At 38.2% G+C, this 24,733-nt stretch overlaps 2 protein-coding genes across 2 annotated transcripts in view; one reads left to right on the plus strand and one right to left on the minus strand.

Moving 5' to 3' along the window:
• Nucleotides 1–17,430, minus strand: part of wdfy4 (WDFY family member 4) — a 44,160-nt gene extending 26,730 nt beyond the window's left edge. The window contains exons 1-34 of the mRNA XM_037678860.1: nt 17,377–17,430; nt 16,164–16,412; nt 14,311–14,422; nt 13,465–13,589; nt 13,217–13,345; nt 11,232–11,421; nt 10,764–10,953; nt 10,327–10,487; nt 9,087–9,319; nt 8,852–8,991; nt 8,492–8,622; nt 8,176–8,277; nt 7,885–8,075; nt 6,281–6,978; nt 6,055–6,148; nt 5,534–5,748; nt 5,345–5,448; nt 5,037–5,247; nt 4,748–4,824; nt 4,454–4,672; nt 4,097–4,275; nt 3,773–4,004; nt 3,254–3,405; nt 3,065–3,176; nt 2,789–2,979; nt 2,533–2,685; nt 2,369–2,442; nt 1,860–2,018; nt 1,664–1,755; nt 1,269–1,562; nt 847–1,013; nt 652–771; nt 391–570; nt 119–277 (exon numbers count right to left, since the gene is read on the minus strand). Coding sequence (XP_037534788.1) covers nt 119–277; nt 391–570; nt 652–771; nt 847–1,013; nt 1,269–1,562; nt 1,664–1,755; nt 1,860–2,018; nt 2,369–2,442; nt 2,533–2,685; nt 2,789–2,979; nt 3,065–3,176; nt 3,254–3,405; nt 3,773–4,004; nt 4,097–4,275; nt 4,454–4,672; nt 4,748–4,824; nt 5,037–5,247; nt 5,345–5,448; nt 5,534–5,748; nt 6,055–6,148; nt 6,281–6,978; nt 7,885–8,075; nt 8,176–8,277; nt 8,492–8,622; nt 8,852–8,991; nt 9,087–9,319; nt 10,327–10,487; nt 10,764–10,953; nt 11,232–11,421; nt 13,217–13,345; nt 13,465–13,589; nt 14,311–14,422; nt 16,164–16,412; nt 17,377–17,397 — 5,856 coding nt within the window. The 5' untranslated portion in view covers nt 17,398–17,430. The remainder of the gene's footprint in view (nt 1–118; nt 278–390; nt 571–651; nt 772–846; nt 1,014–1,268; nt 1,563–1,663; nt 1,756–1,859; nt 2,019–2,368; nt 2,443–2,532; nt 2,686–2,788; nt 2,980–3,064; nt 3,177–3,253; nt 3,406–3,772; nt 4,005–4,096; nt 4,276–4,453; nt 4,673–4,747; nt 4,825–5,036; nt 5,248–5,344; nt 5,449–5,533; nt 5,749–6,054; nt 6,149–6,280; nt 6,979–7,884; nt 8,076–8,175; nt 8,278–8,491; nt 8,623–8,851; nt 8,992–9,086; nt 9,320–10,326; nt 10,488–10,763; nt 10,954–11,231; nt 11,422–13,216; nt 13,346–13,464; nt 13,590–14,310; nt 14,423–16,163; nt 16,413–17,376) is intronic.
• Nucleotides 17,431–18,805: 1,375 nt separating this feature from the next.
• si:ch211-223a10.1 (putative ZDHHC-type palmitoyltransferase 6) lies at nt 18,806–24,511 on the plus strand. Its single transcript, XM_037678954.1, has 10 exons — nt 18,806–18,981; nt 19,479–19,614; nt 19,688–19,798; nt 19,875–20,007; nt 21,409–21,587; nt 21,754–21,827; nt 21,930–22,092; nt 22,185–22,265; nt 23,726–23,921; nt 24,023–24,511. The coding sequence occupies exons 1-10, from the start codon at nt 18,861–18,863 to the stop codon at nt 24,509–24,511; spliced, it is 1,683 nt and encodes a 560-aa protein (XP_037534882.1). The 5' UTR covers nt 18,806–18,860.
• The last annotated feature ends 222 nt before the right edge of the window (nt 24,512–24,733 follow it).

Genomic DNA, 24,733 nt, shown 5'->3' on the forward strand with positions numbered 1-24,733 from the left:
ATTTCATGAATTTAGATTATGTTATTGCGGTCTGTAGACTAACAAATACAGTAAATGCAATAGACAACTGACTGCACTCAAGTGTGATCTGTATAAATAAAGGTTGAATGAATCTTACCTCCAACAGCAGAACCATAGGATGCGGGTTGGTGCGTGCAGACACATTAAGAAGACTGTCCATTAGCAAAATTTGCATGAAGTCCAGCACTGGTTTCCTCCTTGATTGAGTGCTGAGGATTTCTTCACTTTCACTTATTCTGTTGAGCCGACTAATATCCTGACGGAAGTGAGAAAATCCAACAATTACTGGTATACTATAAACTATAAACAGTAAACTATACAGGCAAGAAATTGTAAGATGGACCAGTATAACTAGCAAAACACACAAACCTCAGAAAACTCTGCAGGAAACACAACACCAGCGAGTGAATGCAGGAACATGGGTGATGCCCATAGTGGATCTCTTGGTCGGAGGTTGTGGAGGAGACAGAGGAACTGCATCACACTTGCTGGGAGCTTCGAATCCCATGATGCATCATCACCTGACTTGTGCTTATCTGAGGAAAAAGGCTTTAAAAACATATTTGTCAATTTTTTTTATTTTGATCAAGAAGCATAGAGAGGATCTTAATATAATTTTACTTTTTCAACCTGATTGATGACGACTTTGATCATTTCCAGTAGTGTTGTAGCAGCTTCAAAACAGAGTTGTGAAGCTGGAGCTTCTGACTGGCTGTCAATCAGCGACTGTAGGACATCATCCAAATGGACCTATTTTGGCAAGAATAAAAACATTACGATACAACAAAGAATGGGGAGGATTTACAACAGTAAACAGTAACTCACCTTTCCCTCTACAGTTTGGCCAGTCTTCTTCCCCAGCAGAAGAGCAGCTAGAGCTTCATACACCTGAGGCAGGTGAGTGTTTTTAATTAACAGCTCCTGGAGGACATCAAATCCTGGACACGGCATGCTAAGACACTCCTGAGACAAAGAATGGGCTCGAAGGTTGCCTGGTAACAAGGCAAAAAAATCAGAAGTTGATTTTGAATAGAGTCAAAAAGACATGAAGAAACAGAATCACATGACTACAATTACTGTTACTTTTAATCAAATGTATTTAGAAATCACATAATAATTTATCAATATAATTGTTTTTTTTTTTTGTTTGAAAGGAACTAACAATCAAAAATACAAATAAAATAACTTTGTTTCCAGCAAAATGGCAACTGTGAAGTGCTACGTGGAGAAAATGAAATTGTATGCACCCATGAAAGCCAGTGGCACCTCAATGTGCTCTACAAGTGATCCTGGAATCACTCCTTCTCTGAAACTGCTCTGGTGGTTTGGACTCGACAGAAACTGTGTGAGCAGAACAAGGCCCAGTTTCAAAGTTGAACTGTGTAGGTGAGCCTGAAGGAAGAGCAGGAACCAATCACTGCCAAGAGATTCAAATACAGCCTTCTGCTGACTAGTTGGGCTGTCCGAGGTGAGGATTTCACACAACACAGATAGCAACTTGTTGCGGATCCAAATAAGACTGTCTGGACCCAAACTCTGAGCTACAATATAAAAAACAAAAAACAAAAACAAGTCTGGATAAGAACAAACTGTCCAACATAAGACATGTAATGTATGACATGGGTCTGAGTTATACTGTTACCTGGGATATCTTGTGAAAAATCATCCAATATCTCACTGCTTTCAATCTTATTACTCAAAGTAGGGAGCGTGTAAACCAGGAAAAGCCCAAGTCTTTGCACATGAAAAACATTTAGAAAACAAAATATCACTTAAAATACAAAATATATATATAAAAAAAGGAACTTGTTCGTTTATAGTCTGTTACCTAAATTTACCTGCTTATGTCCAAAGGGTTTAAGTAAGCCTTCAGGAGGGATGTGATGATGCAAGAAATAATCTCAACCTTCTGAACGGTCACAGAAGGATCAGACAATTCGAACAGCAGCTTCGGTAGGAGGCCCACACTGTGCATGACCACTGCATTCCTGCTGTCACTGTTCAGAATGCAATGAGTGAAGCAGAAAAAGCACTGATATCAATCACAATCCAATACCACAGACAGAAAATCAAATTCAACAATCCAACACACAATCGGTTCTCTCTTCAACCTCCCTCACTGATTCTGTTGAACGTTCCCTTGACTATTTCTGTTCTACATCGTTGTGATATTGATGATAGGTTTCTGCGGGTGTTGACAGAACAGCCAATAAATTATTTAATTCAGAACAAGACCCTTTTTGTTGTGTTCCATAACTTGTTGGCTGTGTAATTTAGCAATAAATTTGATTAGAACTACCAAACACCCTGTGATATCCAGACACATGCTGTTAATTGAGGAAATTACCTTGAGGATTTCAGGTTTTCAGCAAAATGGTTCAGAACTGAGAGCTCCAGATTGTCTGATGTATTTTTCCAGACCTGGAACACAGCATAATACGATACAAATAATTCTCTAAATAAATAACTTTTAGATCAGCTTAATATTTATGACAAACGTGGGATGCTTACCTCCAGGTCACACAGCAGAGCTTGAAAAGCAGGGGTGTTCTGTAAACAACCAGAACCATAGCTCAACTCTGCTGAACTCGAAAGACACAGAGCCATCTGTAGAGTTCGATGGCTGACAAGACTGCTCTTCATCTTCAGTAGGAAAGCTAGCAGCTACAAAGAAAATATAAATTATGCAAATTTGAAAAAGTTAACAGCCGTGAGATGGTGTTGTTTTATTTTGTCTGCGTCCAAATCTGCATGCAAGCTGAAAAACCTTGTATCCGTTGATGCGATTCATTTCCTGCTGCATCGCAGAGTTGGTCTCCAGCACAGAAAGAAGAACTTTAACAGCAGCATACATAGCACCATCATCTGGTGCCATTGCAATTAGGCTGAGAACAACTGCAGGCCCCCCAACATACAAAAAACCATTGGAAGCAGACCTTGGGATGAACGTTCGCTGACCTAAAATGAAGAGGCCCCACAGATTCAAAATAGCACTCATAACAGTACAGTGCAAAATAACTTTTTAGAATCCTATTTTGTTTACCAAAATGTCCAATCAGGGCGGCTCCAATGGTACGAGCGGTCCCACTCAGGTGCTGGCTGATGTTATGAGCAAGAAAAACAGGTGTGCATTTATCCCGAGATGCTATTGCCATCTGTAATTACAGACAATTATCACTTTGTACCAAAACAACAGAAACATCTGCTCAACAAGTTTTCACATTGCCCTGACCTCTTTCGCAATCAGTCTGCAATCCACCTCATTGTAATCCTCTCTGATCTGCACCACAGTTGTTAAGGAAGAAGCTGCAGCGTTAATGCCAAATGATATCCTCTCTTCAGGAACCAGCCTAAGTGGGACAGGCTCAGCATTTGGATCAGGATCTGGATACAAACAAGAGTTACTTAAATGTTGCAAAAATAATAAAAATAAATAGAAATATAAAAATAAATGAATGATCTGCAGCACTACAATTTTCTCATGCATACATAACGATGTCTGAGTATAAAATAACTTACTTGGTTTACAATAGTATTTTACAAAAGAAATAAACCTAAAAACAACGTATTGTTGAAAAATAATTAAATATGCATTTGTTCAAAATTTAGTGAAAAACATTATTGGATTCTGGAAATAAGCAAAACACTATTCCAATCAGACTGCACCCTAACCTTGATTATTACTTGAAAATGAACAAAAAACAAGTTTTAAATGTCTTGTGAAATCGTTCACCAAGATCTTGCAACGTACCAGTGTTGTGCAGGGTCTGGAAGTTGCCCATGTATGAGGTGCCTTGCGCGTAAACAACACCCACAGCTTCTGAGCTCAAAGCCTCTTCAAAGAGGTAACAGGGACCTACTCTCCACACTAGAGCAGCATGTTCCTTCCACAGAGCTGGCGTCCCTATCAGCCCATACACATCAATCACAGTTGTGGGGTCCATGGAGACGCATTGACCCGGGAACGGCTGAATATATTTCATCTGATGGGACAATTAAAGTTTTATAATGTGATTTTTTTTTTATTCTACATTTAAGTTACAATTTGATCAGTAGAAAATGTTTCATCTTATACCTTTCCTGTTCCCACTGCCTTGCCATTGAAATAGGCTGTGGTCAGACAGCTTTTCTTTACATCTTTCACCATGACAACGACCAAATGATGCCACTGGCCAGGGACCAGCAAGCTGGAGCAGCGAAGCCTTAGAGATGCAGGCAAAGACGTTGGAGTGGAAACTTCTGGATCCATCATATCTGTCAAACAGTCAAAAATGAGGCCAACGTTGTGCTATAATTTAATGATCTCACTACTGTACAGTTCTACTTCAGACCATAATGAGCCCTGGATGACACATCTGACAACAAGCAAGCTAAACAAATGTTGCATGAAGCCCATAAAGTGTAAATAGAGACCAACTTTCATCTCTCTTACCAAGATATGAGAATGCTTCTTCTTCTGTGGAGATGACAAGACAGCCATCACAGGCTGAGAATGAGATAGACAAACAGATGTACGGTTGTTCAGTTCGGGACATGTGGCGTACCACCGTCAGCAGACGGATTGGGTGGGAATCACAAGCTGAACTGAACCTGCTGATCTGGAACCAGCAAGAAAATGAGAGCCCAGCTGTGGGTGGAAAACCTCTGCATTCTAAAACACAAGAGAAAAAGATTTGACATTTTATTCCGAAAAATGAAAAGGTAAATGGTACGACCTATCACTTACCTCCCCCGATTCCGCCAGTTGAGATTGAATCAGCAGTCACTCCTTTAACTGTGGCCAAAGAGGGCAAGAAAAGGCAACTACAAAAAAAAAGTGTCAAGAAATAAAAAACAAAGTGTTTTTACCAGTAGTTCTTACTGCAAATTTGAAATGCCATTTTAATGCACAGTTTACAATTTATACTTTTGGATTGTGTTTTTCAATATAGAAATAAACAAAACAGTATTCATATAATTTTTTTGGAGACTTTTTTTACAGCAGGTCTACACAGAAACTATATTAAAACACTAACCCATATCCACTTTCACTCATGTCGAACTCCACAAATGCAGGTGAGGAGGAGACTCTGTGTGGTCGGAATGTGCGTGGTGCTGTCATGGACACCAGACTGACAATCTGGTGGACTGGAATTGCATACCCAAAAGAGGTTGTAGGTTGTAACAAGCTGAAAGTCCTTTTCAGCGCCTTTCTTGAAGATTCAGCATCTGCTTTTGTGCTCTCAACTGGTTTGAACAACACAAATTAAGTTTAATGAGTAAATGGCTTTTCATCTAAAATAACAGAACAGAAATGCTAACTTATAGCAAAAGAAACAAGAACCGTTTGAATCGGGTGTCCTTGCTGCTGGGTTAAACTCTGGTTGCTTTTGCTTGGTTGTTTTATTCTCTAAGCAGAAGAGATGACCCCTTAAACACAGGAACTTTCTGAGTGACAAGAAGTAAGACATAAATGTCAAATGCATAATATTTTTCACTGTCATAAAAAAAACATACACTGAGTATGGCTGACCTAAAGTCGGAATGTGAGATGGCCTGGGAGGAGAGCTTCTCCAGAATTCTTGTTACAGGTAGATGCAACGGATGGTTTGGAGATAGCAACATGCTCCGACAGTGAGCCAGCAGAGTGGAGACCAGCCCCCCCTCGCACATTATCTGGCGGTTTCGCTCAGATTTGACCATAGCCTGAATGTGGAACACCACTGAAAACTGGACTTCTATAGAGAGCTGGACAAAAGGGGAAAAAAATATGACTATTCCGCTTTTCCTTATTGAAGGGGTAATAAAAATTAAACAATTTCAACTTTTAAAAATCATAACTTATAGAAAAAAACTAAATAATTGAAATAATTGAAATCATTGTTAATCACGCTAAAAGGACAAGCAGTTAAACAAAATCTCAAAACACAATAATGACTTCAGCTCAGGGAAAACTGAGATGTATAAATTAGATGAATTAATGAGGATTGTGTCTTAAGTATATAAGGCCAATAAACTAAAGCAACTGGGACTCCATCTACTATGACAACATACCTGTGGGTCTTCAGGACTGAACACATGAGGAAGGAGAGTCATAATAACTCGAATGGCTCCTGGATGAAAAATAATCTGATCAAATGAGAACCTACTATAAAAAGAGAGAAATATGTAAATACTCATGACATGATAAATAAACCATTGTTTATAAATACAGTAAATGTTATTAATATACCAGAATTACAGCAGTGTATTTTATTTTCTAACAATTGGAAATACCTACCTGTACTGAGACTCTATGCTGACTGTGGGACTACTGGGTGCAGTGATTTTGTCCTCGTTAGACTGGAGACCTGATCCTGACAGAAACTGTCCTGAATTTACTCCTTCATTTCTTGCTGGTCCATGTAATTTCTTTTTTTCTTCATCATACTCATTGTCAGGCTCTTGCCCCGATTGTAAACTTTGAGGAGTATAGGTCCCTGAGGCGAAGTCGTCGAGGTAGGAGAGCAGTCTTATACACATCTGAAGGGTGACTGGCAAGTTTGGTTGCAGTGAGTTAGAGGAACAGGTAGCTTCTGCCAACTCAACAAACTGGAAAAAGCTCTTTCTAGAAGTCTGGTTTTCATCTTCTGTCCTGGGATCAGAGTACCTCCCTCCATCACATTTTTCACTCTCGAGGGCTTCAGTGTGGAAGCAGCCCAGGTGGAGAAGAGCATCTGCCAGCCTTTCATAAAAGCCACCAGCCTGAAAATGGTGTGCATTAACATCGTGCAGATGCACAGCCAAAGCCAGGATGCGCAGCACTAGGAGGAGGAGTTCCAGCAGCTGCTGATGTCCTACATTCTTCCACACTTCTCCGTTTGGTGGCTTACACAGTGCTCCTTCCATGTCCACAACCACAGACAGTAGTCCAGTGAAGCCTCCTGCCTTCCTAAAGGCTTCCCAACTGTTGGGGCTCTCCAGGACCCTCAGCACAGACTAGTGAGACAAACCACCAAGACACTGAGGATGCTGGCTTAAATACACTCAAAATGCATACATTGTAACAAACTCTGATTTCTTTGTTTTTTAGCAAATAGACTCTGATAGTCACTAAGCACTGTTCAGTCTTGGCTTGTAAAAAATATTTCTAGTCAATTAAAACAATGTCATGAAAAATAGATGAAACATATAGATAAATCATAAATCATTTCTGGTAACTAGTTTTTGGAGGTGAACAAAATTACATTAGCTTTATTGAATTTAGAGAGCTAATCCATCAGGTAGGTAATGTGTGAGACAGAACGTAGAGTGAAATGTGATTAACTGAAACTGGAGTAATCACAATGGCTCTCAACACTTGCCAGCCCAGGTCGTAGCCAATCTGATTGCCACCTGCTATAACCGTGTTAGCACAAAGAGCACACACATACACACACAGGCTCGTGAATGCAGGCACAAGTGCAGACACTTGCACGCAGGGAGAACATGCACAAGTAAGTGCTCCTCTTGCTGCCATCTATAAAAATGGACACATACAGTAGGTGTGTAACTCAGTTAGGCTTTAATAAGATCTCTGTCCCATTCACTGATCTGATAGAAGTGGTAATCTTCAGAGGGCCACAGCACAGAGCTGCTGGCCTAATCAAATCGGTCCGGAGTTAACAGCTAAACCAGTTTTAGCAAATCAATCTGCATTTGTCTGTAATGTAATCAAAGTCCCACATGCTGAGAAAATAAATTCACAAGCTTATCATGGTTTAAGTGCATTACAATTTGTTCGAATTGAATGTACAGGGAAATTGCATATCTAAGTGTTTCTGGACTTGTATGTGTGTGTGTGTGTGGGTGTGTGTGTGTGTGTTCAGCTCTCTGTGATTGTCAGCGCATGCATATTTTAAGTACCTGCAAAAGATCCTGCTTTAAGCCAAGTTCCTGCTGTGTGGAGGAGCAGAGGGCTCCGATAGCTGTGCTCATGAATTCATCCGGGTTAATTTCAGCTAGCTGCTCCAAAATGCAGAGAGTGGGACCTCGATACTGATCATCATCCAAAAATATCTTTATGAAGGGAATCATTCCAAGATCTCGCACCAAAACTGGGACAGACGTGAATTTTTTTTTAAACAAAATTAATATACAGATTAAAAATAATGAACATTTTAATACAGTATATTAAAAAACTGGAAACTGGTTTACCTGTATTTTTGATAGAACGTAAAGTAAAGGATGAAACAACTTGAAGCATACAGGCTGTGAGAAGTCTCTCACTGTCCTCCACACAAGGCAGCTGCTGGGAATCTAAAATGAATTAAAACGTTTAAAAAATGAATTAAAGTTATTTATTTATGCTGTTTTTGCAAATTAAGTTTAGCCACACCATCAGACGTTTAGTATGCAAGTGCAAAGGTTGACATCAATTTTAGGTTAACTACAATTAGTTTGTCTGCCCTTTGCTGTTGTATAATCAGGAATAGACAAAAGGTCAGAGGAAAAAAATGTGTTGATTTTTTACTTATTTTAGCGGGAGCTGCTCCACCAGCCTTCCTCAGGATCTTTGCTCTTCTGCGAAGTTCTCCAAGCAGCAGTTCTTGTAACTTACAGTCACTTAGCACCTCTGCTAGCATGGCACTCTGCACAATCATCCTAGTCAGACAAAAACATATACAGGAGACTTTACTCAAGAGGGAAACACCGAACACACTTTCCAGTTGTTTATTGGTCCTCAACTGGAATGTTAAACTTCATTGTTAAAATTGACCAACTTGTTCAAACTTAGAGAACATAAACCCTGACTGGAATGGACAATACCTTTCTTCTAAATAATTTTTATGCAGCGACATCTGAACTATCAGGGCAAATACAAACTGCTTACTTGTAAAAGAACTGGAGAGCCACCACACTAAATTCTGTCCCACCGACTCCACCAGCCAAAGTCCCCGCACAGCTCTGCTTCAGTACAACCAGAAGAGCACGCAAGGTCTCATGGGGAATGTAGTTAAGCTTAAATATCACCTGTCAAGGTAAACCAGCATTGACAACAGATCTTGGAAAAAAAAAAGAGAGAAGGCGAGCACAGTGACCTTTCTCGCACTGATTGTAGATCATACCATCTCTAGCAATGAAAAGAAGAGTTTGTGGACAGGTGGCGGTTTACACCACACGCAGGCAGCTAGCTGGGCCATTGATTGGACAGTCCACTCCAAGAGGAAGAAATTAGCTGTGTTCTTCTCCCATATTCTCTGTAGGGTTTGAATAAGCTGACAGCACAGGAGACAATCCTGGGAACGTAGCAAAGTCGTCTGCAGCAGGTGGAAGGCAGAAAGGTTCTTCACTGTTAAACCTGGGAGTTAAAGAAACGTGCCATTAGCTTTAACTTTTTTAAAAAGGTTTTGTTCTTTTAAAACTATCTATAACAATTATAAAATGCGCAAATGTTGGTATAATATTTTGAAACTTGATTTACGCGATTTTACTCTGACAAGGTCAAACACAGAGTGTCACTTTTACAACGCAGCACATGCAGCTTCAGTAGTCAACTGAGTTATATGTGCGTTGATCGAATAAAAACAAACAGATTTACATCCACGGATGCAAAAAATGAAACATAACCTGCTGTGATGGAGTTTGTTTGCTGCATTGTCAAAATATTTAGAGGAAATCTTAGATTTCCAATGCCAAAACACACTTTTATTTGTTGGAAATAAACACAGAGCTGGTTAGTAATAAGATTCATTTTCACACCTAAAACTTTATCAGAATCGTATTAAGTTAGCAAAACAGTGTCTTGTCTGTCTACTGGAAACAAAGCTGCTCTTTAATGTGATAGATGACTGTTGAGTGTGTTCGTCTGTGCATGTATATTATATATGCTCTATTTATGAGTGTTGGATTGAAGTGTGTGTGCATATGTGATAGATGGCTGGTTGCTGCAGGCCAGTGGTGAATGAATGTGGGGCATCCTAACAGAGTTAGAAGGGGAGCCTCCACTTCATCATCCCAGACATAATCACCTCAGTTGCCTGTTAACTTGAGGGGTGCTGTGGACTGCAGAGGGGCAGCAGTATGGGGAGTGGGAGGGTGGAGTCTCTGGGAAAGCAGGTTTAGTTTGGGAGGATTATATGAGGGCAAAAGTGCAAAGTAGGTATGAAGTGTGTGGTCCCTTTGAGGAAGCCTTCCCCTTCCCGAGTCCATCTTTGCTGAGCCATGCAAGTGATACTAATTAGATAGTTTGGAGAGTGCATTTGGCTGGAGTGGTTCTCAGTTTATCCTCATGGTACGATCAGAGGTAATATGGTAGAGTCAGCAGGAGAAAAACATTAAAGAAGGACTTCTAAAGACTCAACCTACCTTCATTAAGTGGCAGGTCAAACGTAAAGCCTGGAGGCTGAGGATTGGTGACACAAAGAGCCACTTTCAGCTCAGATTTTCCGAGGAGAGTGAAGGATGCAATAAGATTCAACAGTTCCTCCACAGGCTGAAACTGATCCAAGGGCACACCATCTTCACAGCTTGCAGTGTTAAGACAAAACAAAGGCAACTTTAAGATAAATACATGTCACCATACTGACTCTGAGCAGATTAATTATTTGTATTATTTCATTCCACAAAATTATACTTAATTTCCAAGAATATTTCTCTACATTTTATTTAACAAAAATGAAAAAGGCAAAAGTTCACTCCTTATAGCTTTGCAGTCAAAGTGTGTCTTCTCTAAGCACTTCTTCATCTTTGTTGTGTTTGAACTTTACTTACTCCATTGTTCAGATTAGAGCATGTGGCCTCACCGTTTCAGGATGTTCTCGAGGGCCAAGTAGCCATTGTTTGTGTCAAACTCAGTGAAGAGGGCTGGACTGTGGTGATGAGTGTCTCTCACAAAACTAAAAACAGCCACAGCCACCTCAGCTAACAACGATCCTGACACATTGGCATCGATTTGCAACAGGTTCTGGATGCAGATTCGCACACAGTTTTTGCCTGATGAAAAAAACAAAATGGTTTAAGACATATACTGTAAGGTCAAAATAAAAAAAAGACTCATATTTCCAATAATAACATAGTTTATAGATGATTAAAAAATATATAATTTGAAATAAATATTATTACTTTTATTAGGAGATAAATTTCTCACAATTTTTTCCTCAAAAAATCTTAATAGTTTGAGAAAAAAAGCATTTTTTACACCAAACAAACTTGTAAATGACAGTAAGCTTTAAAGAAATATTAGTTATTTCCATTAGAACTGGCTCCCTCACCTAACAAACTTGGAACAGTTTTGATTGTTGGTACAGCAGAGACTGCTTTAAGAATGCATGAGGCCTGATGTCTCCAGCTGGAGCTGGTCTGGTCCCAAAGTGACGTGAGTCCGATGATGAGGCACTGCAGTTCCTGAGTCTCCACCAGCATCTCCACATTAGCTGGCTGTTTGCAGAGCTGAAGAAAAATCTATAAAAATGGCAAGAAAAAGTTTAGATTAAGTTTCATTTTTGAACAGATAAGGAAAATACTAAGTCTATATCGCAGGGGTGCCCAAACTTTTTCTCTGAAAGGGTCAAATAAAAAATCTATCAGAGGGCTGCGGGCCAAATGCAATAATATAATATATGAAATACAAATACTTCTTTAAGTAAAGTCCATTTATTTATTATACATTTATTTATCCTTCCATTCTGTATAATGAACATTACAGAACCTGCTGCGTTGTTGTTGGTGGTGGTGTGTGTGTGTGTGTGTGTGTGGGGGGGGGGGGGGTCTGGGGGTTCTCCCCCAGAGAATTTAGAATAAAGTAGATGCCATTTCCTGCATTTTGATGTATTTTAAAAAGTTTTTTTTTTTTACAGTAGATTAACATGAAACACAACATGTAAACTCTGTTATTATTAAAATCTCTGACTGCAAGGTTTTCTTAATGCAACACTGCTGCAGCTCTACAGGTAAGGGACGTTCACTTCAGGACAAATTGAGGTCGCTGACTGGTCAGTCGTTGACTGGTCAGTCGCTGACTGGTCAGTCGCTGACTGGTCAGTTGCTGACTGGTTAGTTGCTGACATGCTTATACTGGATTGATTGACAGGTGGCGTGACTCATGCAAAAAATTATAGAGTTTACTGGCCCGTTTGAGACTGTTGTCATTTATTCAACATTTATTCAATATTTTGGTGAATCTAAGGTTTGAAAACTGTTTCCTTACAAAATCCTAATGGTTTCTTAATTTTTCAGAGATGCTGAGTTAAAATTGAGGGGTGCTCAAGAAGGGTGTGTGATGGCCACCTACATGATGCTCAGCTTTGTCAAAGGAAATGTTATTCAGCAGCAAGAAACTGCTGAGAGACAGTATGAAGTCTGTCAAAATAAAATATAAATTATTAAAATTTTAAAAATGTATGTACAAATTAGTCACTCCAGCTGTCTAGCGTCATTACAGTAGTTATTGGGCCAACTTTACATCTAACATTAAACTTGGAATGACTGAGTGTAAACACATTGATTCTTCAAAAAGGAAATTTTCATATAGTAATGAGGACAGCTTGGCCCCACTTTGGGCACCCCTGTCTACTAAATTCAATAAAGTAAATAAAAACATTGTAAAATGCAACACTATAAAAATTTAGAGTCAACTGTAGTTTATTTTTAAACTGTATAAAAGGAGTCAAAATTAATTCTACTTTTTGATGTGTTTTAATGGTTCTCCTGGTTTTCAGGTCTTTTTTTTAAGTTTTCCAGGCCATTGATTGTTTTGGGATTATTTTTTCATCCATTCTTTTTACCTGCCTATTTTCAAAGCAAAGGATTTCTAGCTTAAGCTACTTAAGAAACTTTTCAATAATTAAAGCATTAAAAATGTAATTTAATAAGTAGAAACTGATTTTTTTTTTCATTAAGAAGGTGATTTAAAAAACAAACTATAAGTCAGAAACTTTCCACATCTTAGTGGGTCCTTTAAAAGAAGACAAAACTGTACAAGTGGAAGACAAAAGGACAAGTGGCTAACCTTAAAATATTTTTTCTAGTAGATAAACAGTATCCGTAAGACTCTAAAATCTAACAAAATGTTTAGCAAAATCCTGATACTCCACCTGAAAACACATCAGCAGATCGATCTATGTCATTTTTAGCTGCTACTTTGAAATCTATAGATCTTTTACATATTTATAAAATGTCTATTAAGCCAAAATAGTTACAAAAAAGCTGCATCTGAACGATATAGTATCCTTGAAATAAGGATTTAATAGCTGTTGACCTGTGTTAGAGGCTCCTGAAAAGTCTGCTCTGTGGTTGTGCTTTCCGTTGTAGCTGGAAGACACACCAGGAGGTAGAGACATTTCACCAAAGCAGCAGGAAGTCCTGAGTTTGTACAAGACAGCACATCCTGGAAACACAGAAAGCAAAGTCAAGACGTAGAATTTAAAATGTGCCAAGGCTGTTCCAATTTGATTTTTGAATATATGATTGTATTACAGTTGTGTGTTTTTGGTAGCTATCACTCACCAAAGTGTCAGATGCGAGCAGCAAAAGAGACTTTAACAGCAGCCATCCAGAACCTGTGCCTGTGTAACAGCTTGAGTCGTTATCCCGCCTCTTGAAGAAGTGCACCACCTCTTCACGGGCTTTCTCTGTAAATACAAAATACATGTAGTGATTTACTGCAACGGCAGATGAAAAGGTTGATAAGTAAAATTAAAAGAGAAAGACGGCAAGACTGTTACAATACATAGCAAAACTGTTCATTTTCACCATCTGCTGAGTCTAAAATTAAATAACCCTGAGAATGTTTATTTCCAGTAAAGCAGAATTTTCATGCAAGTTTCTATTTTTAAGATATTCAATGTTTTAGTAAGTTATTTAATGAAAGCAATCTGTGCCAAAAAATACACTAAATTAAAGTAATAATTACTGTAGTACAAACTTTTAAGGGTCTAATATTTTAAAAAAGTGCTACCAGTAAACAGCTACAAACATAATTTTACTAGATATAAGATCCAAATCTAAGATTGCTTAAAAACAGAAGCATTTATTTAAAAAAGTAACTATTTACAATTTATTTAAAAAAAAAAGACCAAAAAAAATATGAGTGGGGCATAAAGTTAAAAAAAGTGACAGAATAACTGAAAAAATATAGAAATTACAAAAATGGTTGGATGGGATTAGAAGGTTTTACAGTTGGCTGCCATCTTTAACAACACGCAGAAGGTAAATTACACCACAAGTAAAATCTCAATGGAAAGTACAAAAAAACGAGCACAAAGAAAAAGCAGAAGTGGTCAGAGGAGGTAGAAAGTCCCTCTGTATGAAATTAACAGCAGTGCATTTGCTGAGATAAGCTGCAGTTTGTACCTGCGGGCCGTCCTGCCACTCTGCTGTGGATATTATGGATGACAGTGTCAGCAGTGAGAGCTGCAAGTCCCTTAATGTCCACATCTTCTAATCTGCCACCACCCTCACAAACCTGCAATAAGACATGAACCATCAAATCAGGCTTAAGAACCACTCTTTTATATATTGATTGTTACTATTATTGTATAAAGAAAAGAAAAAAAGCAACTGGTGCACATAAGTTTTAATTCACGATGGGTTTTCTGAAGTAAACACATGATAAAAGGATTAAAAATGTAAATATAGCCACTGCGATTAGGAATTTAGTGTTTTAAAATGTTCTGAGGATTAATTGTAGTTGCAGGTTATTAATCATGACTAACTGCTGTTGAAAAAGTAAGACTGAATAAAGAATATGTTGAAGAATGAGAAAAAATATATATGATTTAACTTCATACTATAAACTAAACCAAGGAAACTTTCACACACAATGACAACTTAAAAGGACAAAATCTTTACAGGCCTACCTAAAATATGTGGACTGCGCTTAAAATTTGCATCCATGCTAATTTGTTAAAAGACAAGAAAGGTTTGTAAAAATGTATCTAAAAGAAATAAAAGCCTAAGAAATCGAAAAGCCCAATATAGGCATGTTACTATCACAAAATAGAAAAACAAAAAAGCCTGAGAAGGACAACAGATTTAAAAGATGTGCAACAAAAAAAAACTATCTGAGTTTTTTTTTTGATTTAACAAATTTATGTTGCATTAGTATGAGTAATCTTAAGCAATGTTGCAAGAGACTGTAAGTGTTGTGTAAAAGTAACACACCTTGAAATGAATCACTTATTTTCATTAGGATGTGTATTAGGTCACCTCATATTTAAATACTGAAACAGTGGTGTAATAACTGATATACTGTAATAATAAGTACTATCATTATAGTACCACTAGTACTATAGTGGTCATATTATTATGGCTGATTGGTGTGGGGAAAAAGCCCCTTGTGAAAAAGTTAAAAAATTTTTTTTTTTACAATTTTGTTTTACGGCTACTTGATAGAATAAGAATATATAAAGGTTTCTATTAAATAAAATACAGAAATCATTTAAATTTTAAATTAGGATGATCATTTCGAACTCATCAACTCTTTTAAAATGCCTCAAATCTTAACATTTTATCAAACTGTCTTTTTTTTTGTTGGTAATATACTCCAACTTGAATACCAGATGTCGTTTTAATTTTCACTCTCTTAGAGCCACATGCTGAATTTCACTAAGTTTGCTGTTCTTAAGTGGGGCTCTAAGTTCAGGTCAAATCTCTGGTCATGAGACCAGCACAGACACGGAGCTGCACAGAGAGCAAAGGCTGATTACATCTGCAGCTTTAGGTTTGGTTAGTGGTATTACGCACACAGAAAGAATCAGTTTTGTTTGGGTAAAAAGAAATGTGAGGTTTCTTCATAACTATGACTCAATGGGGCATACGTTTTACAAATCAGACATTTCAGCTGAGGATATGAATCTGATGCAACTCCCTGTCTCACAAGCGCGTTCTAGAAATTTACTGATACAATTTAAAGGCTCAGCCCAGGGATAGTTACTGGTGGGATGAGCTAAAGGTCAAACATGTGACTGTAACACCGTGGTATTTTAACTGTTAGTTCATGCGGTTCAGGATATAACGGTCTCGAGGCGTCCACTTAATCTCTTTAAAGTTAAGCCAAAATCAGAACACTGTCTAAAATTATTCTTTCGTGATCTTCTGATGGATCATAGTTGCTTTTTGTTTTATTTATTTATTTCATTTTGCTGAGTCCTACATTGCAAAAATAAAAATATAGAAATGTGTACACTTCTTCTGGTGATCCATACCTGGATATAGAGAGGCAGGACTTTATATAGAAATTCTTCTCGTTGCTCCCAAGAAACTCCGTCGTCACAGCTCAAGTATGTGTGAATTCCCGGCTCCTGTATTTTCTTTCGGAGCACTTGTAGGAGTTCAGGATTCCCACGGCAGCCCTCCACATTCTCCGTCTTCAATTCCACAGAGACGCTCAGCTCTCCTGAAGCACTAAGTTCTCCTGTTTCCTTATTGATCCTGTCTTTTGTCACATTTTGATCCTAGAAGGAAAACAGTAATAATTTGTCACACTCATTTTTCTTTTTTTAGATATCATGAGTTTTTTTAGTCTTTGGAGTCATGATTACTCATGTTTGCTTTGGCTGTCTCACTTCCCTAAATAAATCTGTCCTAAATCAAACTCTTCACTCCTCCCCAGAACACACCGTGTTCATGAACCATAAAGGAGCTGATCACTGGCAGTCATGTGAAATTTTGGGTATTAACCTTTGAGAGGACTTAACATGGTGTACTTAACACTCAGTTAAGGATCTTTCATTCTAAATTCAGATCCACCACTCTAAATAACTTTTAACATGCGTGTTTCCATAACACTGGTTCAGATTGTCCTTTACCCAGTCTTTAGTTAGTCTTTTAGGTAGTTACTAATAGTGCAGCAGGTATTAGACTTCATGTAAAATAAGTACTTTAAGTAATATTTCATCTGGGAAAACTGTGGTACAAGAGTAAACTGTAGTCATCGTTGCAAAGTACTTAGGCATGTTTAAAAATTTCTCTTAAAGTTGTACCATGAAAAAAAAAAATCCCATGCATCTGTACTAATGTTAGTCTTACACATCTGTGTTTTTCAAAGTGAGCCGTTGAAAAGCTAAGGAGACCTGTTGCTAAACAGGAATGTTGCATATTTAAGTACTGTACAGCACTGTTTCCTCATTATAGGGAAAGAATTTTGCACAGTTTTCATTTGGAGACATTCACATGAAGAGAATTTGATCTGCGGGATAATTTGATTAGCCAGAGCCAGTAAAAGAAAATGAAAGGGATTTGGCTTTCCACTGAATGTAAAGACTCCCAAAACATTACTTGTGGCAAACACATGCCTTTCATTTTCCCACTTTATATTTGTGTCCTTGCATACAGTCAAGTATATATTAAACAGGAAATAAATTAAACAGCAGCCGTTTTCCTGCTTTTTAGCATGACCTTTAAAAAGAATCATCTTACCTGTTCTCGTGTGAGAGCCATCAGTGAAGTTCCTGCTCCAAGAGAAGGTTGTTGTCTGCGTTGTTATTCCACACAATCCAGAGAACTGCTTCTGTTCCCATTTCAGGGGTAAAAGACATGCAGAGACCTGCTGAGATATGGCATGCAGTGCATGTTATGTAGACCCCTTTTGTGAAACTGTCTGCCTCGACTAATCCATAGCAAGTAGACTTTGAACAAGCAGAGTAACTTGTCAGCTGGCTGGTCATGTGCTTTCCTACTTCCTTACATGAAGCAGAAGTGAAAAACTGTTGTCTAGCTGGTTGGATAGGGCCCTCCCAGAGCATCAGAGTTGTTGCTTTCTTTTTACAGGCATGCTGTAACAGCCTTGACAAGATCCCATGATTCACCAAAGAAAACAAACTGTTGTTATGAAAATGGTGGCTTATCGTTTACTGCTGAAACATTCGGACTAGTAAAGGGAATGACGAGTTTACTGTGTTGACAAGTGTGCATCAACTTCATGATGCACTTTCAGCCACAAATTTGTCTTCAAAAAACTTAACTCTGCTACAAAACTTGCTTTGCGTGAGGTATTAGCAGATGAATATGTAAAGCTTTACAAGTGTTAAGCGTTGGAAATAATCTGGTATTTCAAACTGAAGTAAGCAGCTTACTTTACCAGAATAAGAAAACACTCAAGAAGATTTACAGTAGGACTTTATAGAAAATCTCTAATTTTGAAACGTGGTGGAATGAACATTAAACAGAATTTATGTTGGTAAACAGTGACATCTCGTGGCAGGTGGGTGCTATATCCAATTTATAACATACTTTTTTCTCAAGCTTCCTTTTAAGCCATTATTTATTCTGTATTATTTATTTATTTATTAACCTTTATCAGCGTCCGGTTAATTAAAACTATAGGGTCAAACTAAAACATATTTACCAATTTTAAGAGGATGATGTTCGCCTCCAATGTACATAGCTTTAGTGTAGCCTGACTCCTCCTTGTGACGAATAACCAAATTACCAATAGCTTAACGAATTTCAAACACCACGCATATTAGGTTTTGACTCTTAAAGTACTTATTTTAACTTATTATGGTTTCTAAATAACCTGCTGGAAGATAATTCACTTTTAGTTGAGTTTGAACGCGCTTACAACGAGTACAAACACATCTTTAATTTAGCATAACATAGCAGGTGATGAGACGTCATCGTTTTGTTTTTTTTTTTTTTTTTTTTTAGAGGGATCACGTGCTTTGTTGCCACGGCGACATCACAGGTCATGTGACCTGCTCCAACCAATCAGAGGTCCAGGGCGTGATCAGCCTCAATCAGTTTAGCACAAAGATTTCCGTTCTGTTTCCTTGCCCTGAAAGACGATCTCCCTTCTCAGTTTGCATGATGCTATAGCTCCTCGTCAGAGAAGCTGATTGCTGTCCTGCTTGCAGTTTCTCTGGGTGGAAATACCACAGGACAGTCTTTGTGCACTCATCATAATGCATCCGATCCCTGTGTGCTCCGGTAATGGTGGAGACATATTTGATTGTATTCAAAGAGGAGATGTTGAACAGTGTATACTTTTCGTGCAAAATGATCGATCAGTGCTCAAACAAAAAGGTAAGGTCAAATAATAAGGCACAGAGTTTGGTTTTATCGATTTAAATAAGTCTTGCTTCTGAAACTGGAAGCCACACTTCCCCCTGCTCCTGTCTGCAGTGTTTAACCTCTTGATGGTATTTCCTGAAGAAATAAATTAATCAAAATGCCATAATAAACTTTTAATTCCCATGTTATATGTGTGGAATACCTATATTACATTTAAAAGCTGCAATCCATTTGTTACTTGCGGACCTGATGAATTCCCAGTGCCTCCTTGTATGATTGTCACAGTGCCAACAGGAAACCCAACTCTGCCCTTTTTTGGTCTGGTACTGGTTGTGTGATGAAAAGATGGTCAAGTCATATGTAGCTGAAGCAGCTCCAGAGTTTCCTACCTGATACACTGTTTTTTTTTTTGTTTGTTTTTTTTTATGCCCGACTTGTTAGTTGCAGAAACTTTGGTTCCATTTGAAGAACAGCATCTTCAAGCATGTGATGTGCATGTCTTTATCCAGGCTGGGGAGGTTTCAGCCCGCTCCACTACGCTGCCCTTCATGGAAACCGCACCCTGGTGGACTTCTTTCTCAGCAGTGGAGCGGACCCTAACATGACATGTGATGCAGGGCAGACAGCGTTTCATTTCGCCTGCAGGTGAGCAGAAGTTGAACATTTAGATTTTCTAGGTGACACTGGGTGTTTGTATGTATATATGTTTTACCATCAGGCAAGGAAATATCTACATCATACACAAAATGATGCAATATGGAGCAGATTTACGCCTCATAGACCTACAGGGGAAAACATCCATGCATCATGCTGTTACTGGGGGCAACATGTGAGTGAAAACAATATTACAGCACAATATGTTGGTTTTTGTGCTGCATACACTAAATCCTGAATATCTTTCCAAGAATTGCAGTGCACTATTTGTGGGAAACAGGAATGTTTCGCTTCTCGGATGCAGACATGTACCAGGTGACGCCTCTTCACCTGGCTGCGTCCACTGGCAACATAGACATGGTTCAGTATTTGCTCAGAGACCAGGTATGAAATTGATTTTTGTTTGCTCACTGTAGAACAACAAAGAGGTGTTATTAGAAATTTTAAGCTCCATCAAAACATTTTTTAATTAAGTCAAATTAAAATGTTATAGATGCTACAATAAGGATGATTATTGAAAAAAAAAAAAAGTAGACTTTAGTTGACATTTTATAACCGTTTGTGTTTTTGAACAATAAGGTGAAACATCTCGGTCAATTACAATAATCTGAAGTTCATTTATACATCTATGTGGATCTGCATCCATGTTATTTATTTTCTAGATTTAAAAGAATTGACTTGTTTAATGACAGTTATTATCAAGCAAAAAGAAAATGAAAAGAAAATGGTGCATTACATGGGGAATGCACAAGTTTATGCTTTCTTTGGAACTTTATTGGTTCTGGTTTGTTGAAGTCAAAACATAATTGGGTGTATAATTTATTTAAAATTCCTGCAATAAATCTGCAATAAATATATATATTATATTATATTATATTATATTATATTATATTATATTATATTATATTATATATATGACTGTTGGGGCACTTTATTTTATTTAGGTAAATAAACAAGATGTGTAGTGTAATATTTATTAGATTGTTACACAATACAGAGTAATCCTACCAAACTTGTATATCCTCATGAATTTATTCACTGATGACTTGAATGATTAAATATCTAGCAGTTCTCAAAGGAATGCATATCAACCTCTGCCTTTCATGCAATAGTTTTAGACAAAGATCATTTCATGTTAAAATGATGACATTCTAGCTGTTTTGGTCTAACCTTAAAATTACGTTTATGTGCAATTTCATGTGATATTGCAAGATGTCACACTCAAAGTGTGTGTTGTAAATGACTCAGCTACTACCACATTAAATTGTGTGTCAGTATCTGTAAATTAAGCATTATAGCCATTTTTATGTTGGCTAATGTAGATTAGCTGCCATTGCCATTTTAAATTGGGTTGATCTTGCACATTCTGTCAGTGCTCACAATTTCTGTTGGGGAACACTCAACAACCACACTAAATTTTAAGTTATTATACATCAAATGGAGTGAATTATTGCCATTTTTGTATATTTTAAGGTCAATTGGCTGGTGCAGCTAAGTTGAATTGTGTTCAGTTTTCCTTGTAAATGCAATGATTACATAAGTAAGCTTCATTAAAATGTGTCCAGTGGTTTGGGACATATTTTGTTAACAGACAGACATGCTCAGATCAGCAAAAGCATTTTTGCCAGTCTTTGCCTTTCGTTAGCGAGCAATAATGAGACAATTCTTAAGCCATGTGTACGAAAACAGTGAAAAATGTTCAAGTTACTGTGTGAAACACAGCTCAGAGCAGCTTGAAGAAATGTGATATCTGTAAGCAACTGCTCACTTTACATCCTTGTGCAGCGATGTGCTGTAGATGCAATTGACCAGCAGGGAGCAACAGTGCTTCACATCGCAGCAGAGCGAGGTGGAGTGGAGGTGTGCTGGACTCTGCTGCAGAAAGCCGGCTGCAGGATGCTTCATCAGAAGAACTACAGCGGCCTCACTCCGCTGGATCTCAGCCAACAGGGAAAAACGTTCAGGTGAATCTGCTGCCTTCGACAGTATTTAGAGAAACAATGACTTGCGGAATGCTTTGTCAAAACACCCGTTCAGTGTTTTTAAGACATCCCATATGTTAGAATTTTCTATAATAAAAAATGCTCTTGGGATTATGATGATGATTAACATTTGTCATTTTTCCTCTAGACATCAGCAGCTTACAAAATTACTGAGTTGGTACATTAATAAGCCGATACATCACAAGCCCAGAGAATCTCGTGGTAGATATCATTTTTATTAATCAGGCAATTTTTAAAAAAGCAGTTATATTAGTAATCAAACTGTAGCAGTGAAGTGTTTATTTTGATGTTATTTCTCACAAGTTCTGTACTACTGGACGTTGTTCTTTCCGTCTCTGGGTGGAGCTGCCATCCTGCTGGTTGCAGCCATGTTGGGAGGTTATGGGGTACTCATCTGTGCTTTCCTCTTCCCTTGGCTGGCCAGAAGCATTTTCACACAGTACCACCGCATGACCACATACCAAAGGTTTGATTACAAACTGCATTATGTGTTTGTTTATGAGTTAATTAGCCCTAATCATTTGTCAGATGAGATAACTCACTGTACATTTTTTTTAGGTTACCCAACCCAATATACTTGGGAACACTCCTAGCTGGTTTCCTTCATTCCCTGCTCTGCTTCTATGGGAAAATGCTGCCTAATATCCTTAAAAGAAGTGACTTCTTAACTTTTATGCCAGTAGCTATTTATCATCACTTTTTGTTATATACCGTACTTCCTGCCGTACATGTTGCTCAGCCGTATAAGTCGCATATGACTCATAAAGTGGAAAAAACATAAGTCGCTTGGCCGTACAAGTCGCATCTATTATGCGTCACTGCTGACCACCCGGAAACGTGGGCCAGTGTTGTGACAAAAATCTATGGCAGCCGCGGGAGCGTGCACGGGAGGACTTTAACAAGAATTTAACAAGATTAACACTTAAAAATAATTATTTGTTTGCTCGAAATAATAGCAAAGATGTGTCTCAGTTTAACATAAATGCACTTTAATGGTCAAACCAGCTGCGTTTCAAAAATCAATTTGCAGCTGCTGGAGTGCGCAGAGGGAGGACTCGCTGTGCATTTCTTCAAAAATTTAACAAGATAGCCGCCTAAAAACAATTATTTGTTTGCTCGACATTATAGTAAAGATGTGTCTCAGTTGAACTTTTCCTTAGTAAATGCACTTTAATGGTCAAATCAGCTGCATTTCACCTGGGCGGCGCGGTGAAATGCAGCTGCTCTGACGTTTGTTCCAGGAGTTCCGGAGCGAGACGAAGGTGACTTGGTATGGCAAACCAAGTGTTTCATTAATAGCCACTTTTACCTATTAATGAGACACTTGGCTTGCCATATTACTCGAGGACTCTCTAGCGGCTGAAAATTATATTGTTCAATATTTTCCATGTCAGAATGAATGAAATCATCAGATCTCAGCCAAAAATTGGATTATAAATATGGAGAAAAAAACATAAATAAGTCACTTCACCATGTAAATCGCAGGGTATGCAAATTTATGCAAAAGGTGTGACTTATACGACGAAAAGTACGGTAATAAAATATTTAGAACGTTACTGTGTTAATTACTTAAAACTGCAAATAACATTTCAGCAAAATATAATGTTGTGGAAAATTGTAGCAACACATGTCTCCGTTTTTTTTTTTATGAGTTAGAATTTTTACTTGTTTATGAAGCCAGAAACAATATTCTTTTCTAAGAAGGGGTGCAATCTGAGGACCTAATAAAAGCTAAAAATAAAATCTATCTGATACAGGCTATTATTGTCTCCTAAATGCAGATTTCCAGATTATTTGGATTTTTGAGTAAAAAAATGCTACATTGTGGGGAAAAAACAGTTAATTTGTCTCTATTATCTTTCATGTTAGTGACCCATTCTCAACTAACCAGATTGATAAGGGTTGTTCTACTTATTTAAAGCAAAATACACATTTTTCAGTTTCTTATTGGGCATTTCCACACATATTTTGAAACATGATGCTGACATTAAAGTGAGCTCTTAGTTTAAGTTTGAACCTGATTTTGAAGCAGATGCATGCACAGCACAGTAAAGCATATTGTGTTATTCAAAATGAGGTTTGCTTCATCCTTAACTTTGTGAAAGTGTGTGGCCAACCAGTGCTTTGGCTCATGTCTCGTTGGTCCACTTGTCCATACTGCTCAGTCTGTTCTACAAGGTTCTGACTCAGGACCCTGGTGCACTGGACAGGGCAGATGCAGACCCTCGGTTCTCCTGTATTGCTGACCTGGTGGAGAACAGCCAGAATCCTCAGAGGTTTTGTCCACACTGTGAGGTAAAATGTTCCCACTGACTGTGTGTATTAGGTAATTGCAAGCTTTTTGAAAAGGGTTTACATCAAAAGTTGTTTTTCTGACCTTATCGTTCTCCTCATAGCTGTTCCAGCCTGACTGCACAAAACACTGCAAGCTGTGTGACGTGTGCATCAAAGACTACGACCATCACTGCCTTTTTCTCAACCGCTGCGTTGGTCGGAGAAACCACAGACTCTTCCTCATCTTCATCCTCTCTATGGCTGCTGCCCACCTTCTTTTTATTGTCTCCGGGATAACTTACCTGCACAGCAAGATGTCAGCAGGAGGTCACGGCGTGTCACTGTGGCTCACATTTCTGGGGGAGGAGTTCTGGGTTGTGGTTATGATGGTTATGAACGCCCTGACGCTCTTTTGGGAGGTGTGGCTCCTGACTGAGCAGTTCAATGCTGTTGCCATGGGAACAACCACTTATTTCAGACACCGTGAGAGCTCAGGACGACAAAGGTCATTAGGGCAACGCTGTGTGGTTTTTTTGGCCTTTCTCTTGGAGGGACGGAGATCAATGGGTAGCCGACAAATCACAAAGGATAAACCCACTGTAGACATTTAAAACTGTTTTGAAGCCTTTTATCTGTTTCTCATGCCCTTATTCATCTTGAATGTTTACAAAAGATTGTTATTGTGGCCTATTTTAGTCACTAACCTTCTATGTGGCATTTTGTAATTAAATGTGATATTATATTAAATTTAAGGACTGTTTTCAAATGTAAAGTTGGGTACAGAGAAGGATCGCAAGCAGATTAATCCAACTGGGCTTGTGTGAGAACAAGTG

This window comes from Nematolebias whitei, chromosome 1 (genome assembly GCF_014905685.2).
Source record: "Nematolebias whitei isolate Nwh7 chromosome 1, NemWhi1, whole genome shotgun sequence".
NCBI classification, from domain to species: Eukaryota; Metazoa; Chordata; class Actinopteri; order Cyprinodontiformes; family Rivulidae; genus Nematolebias; species Nematolebias whitei.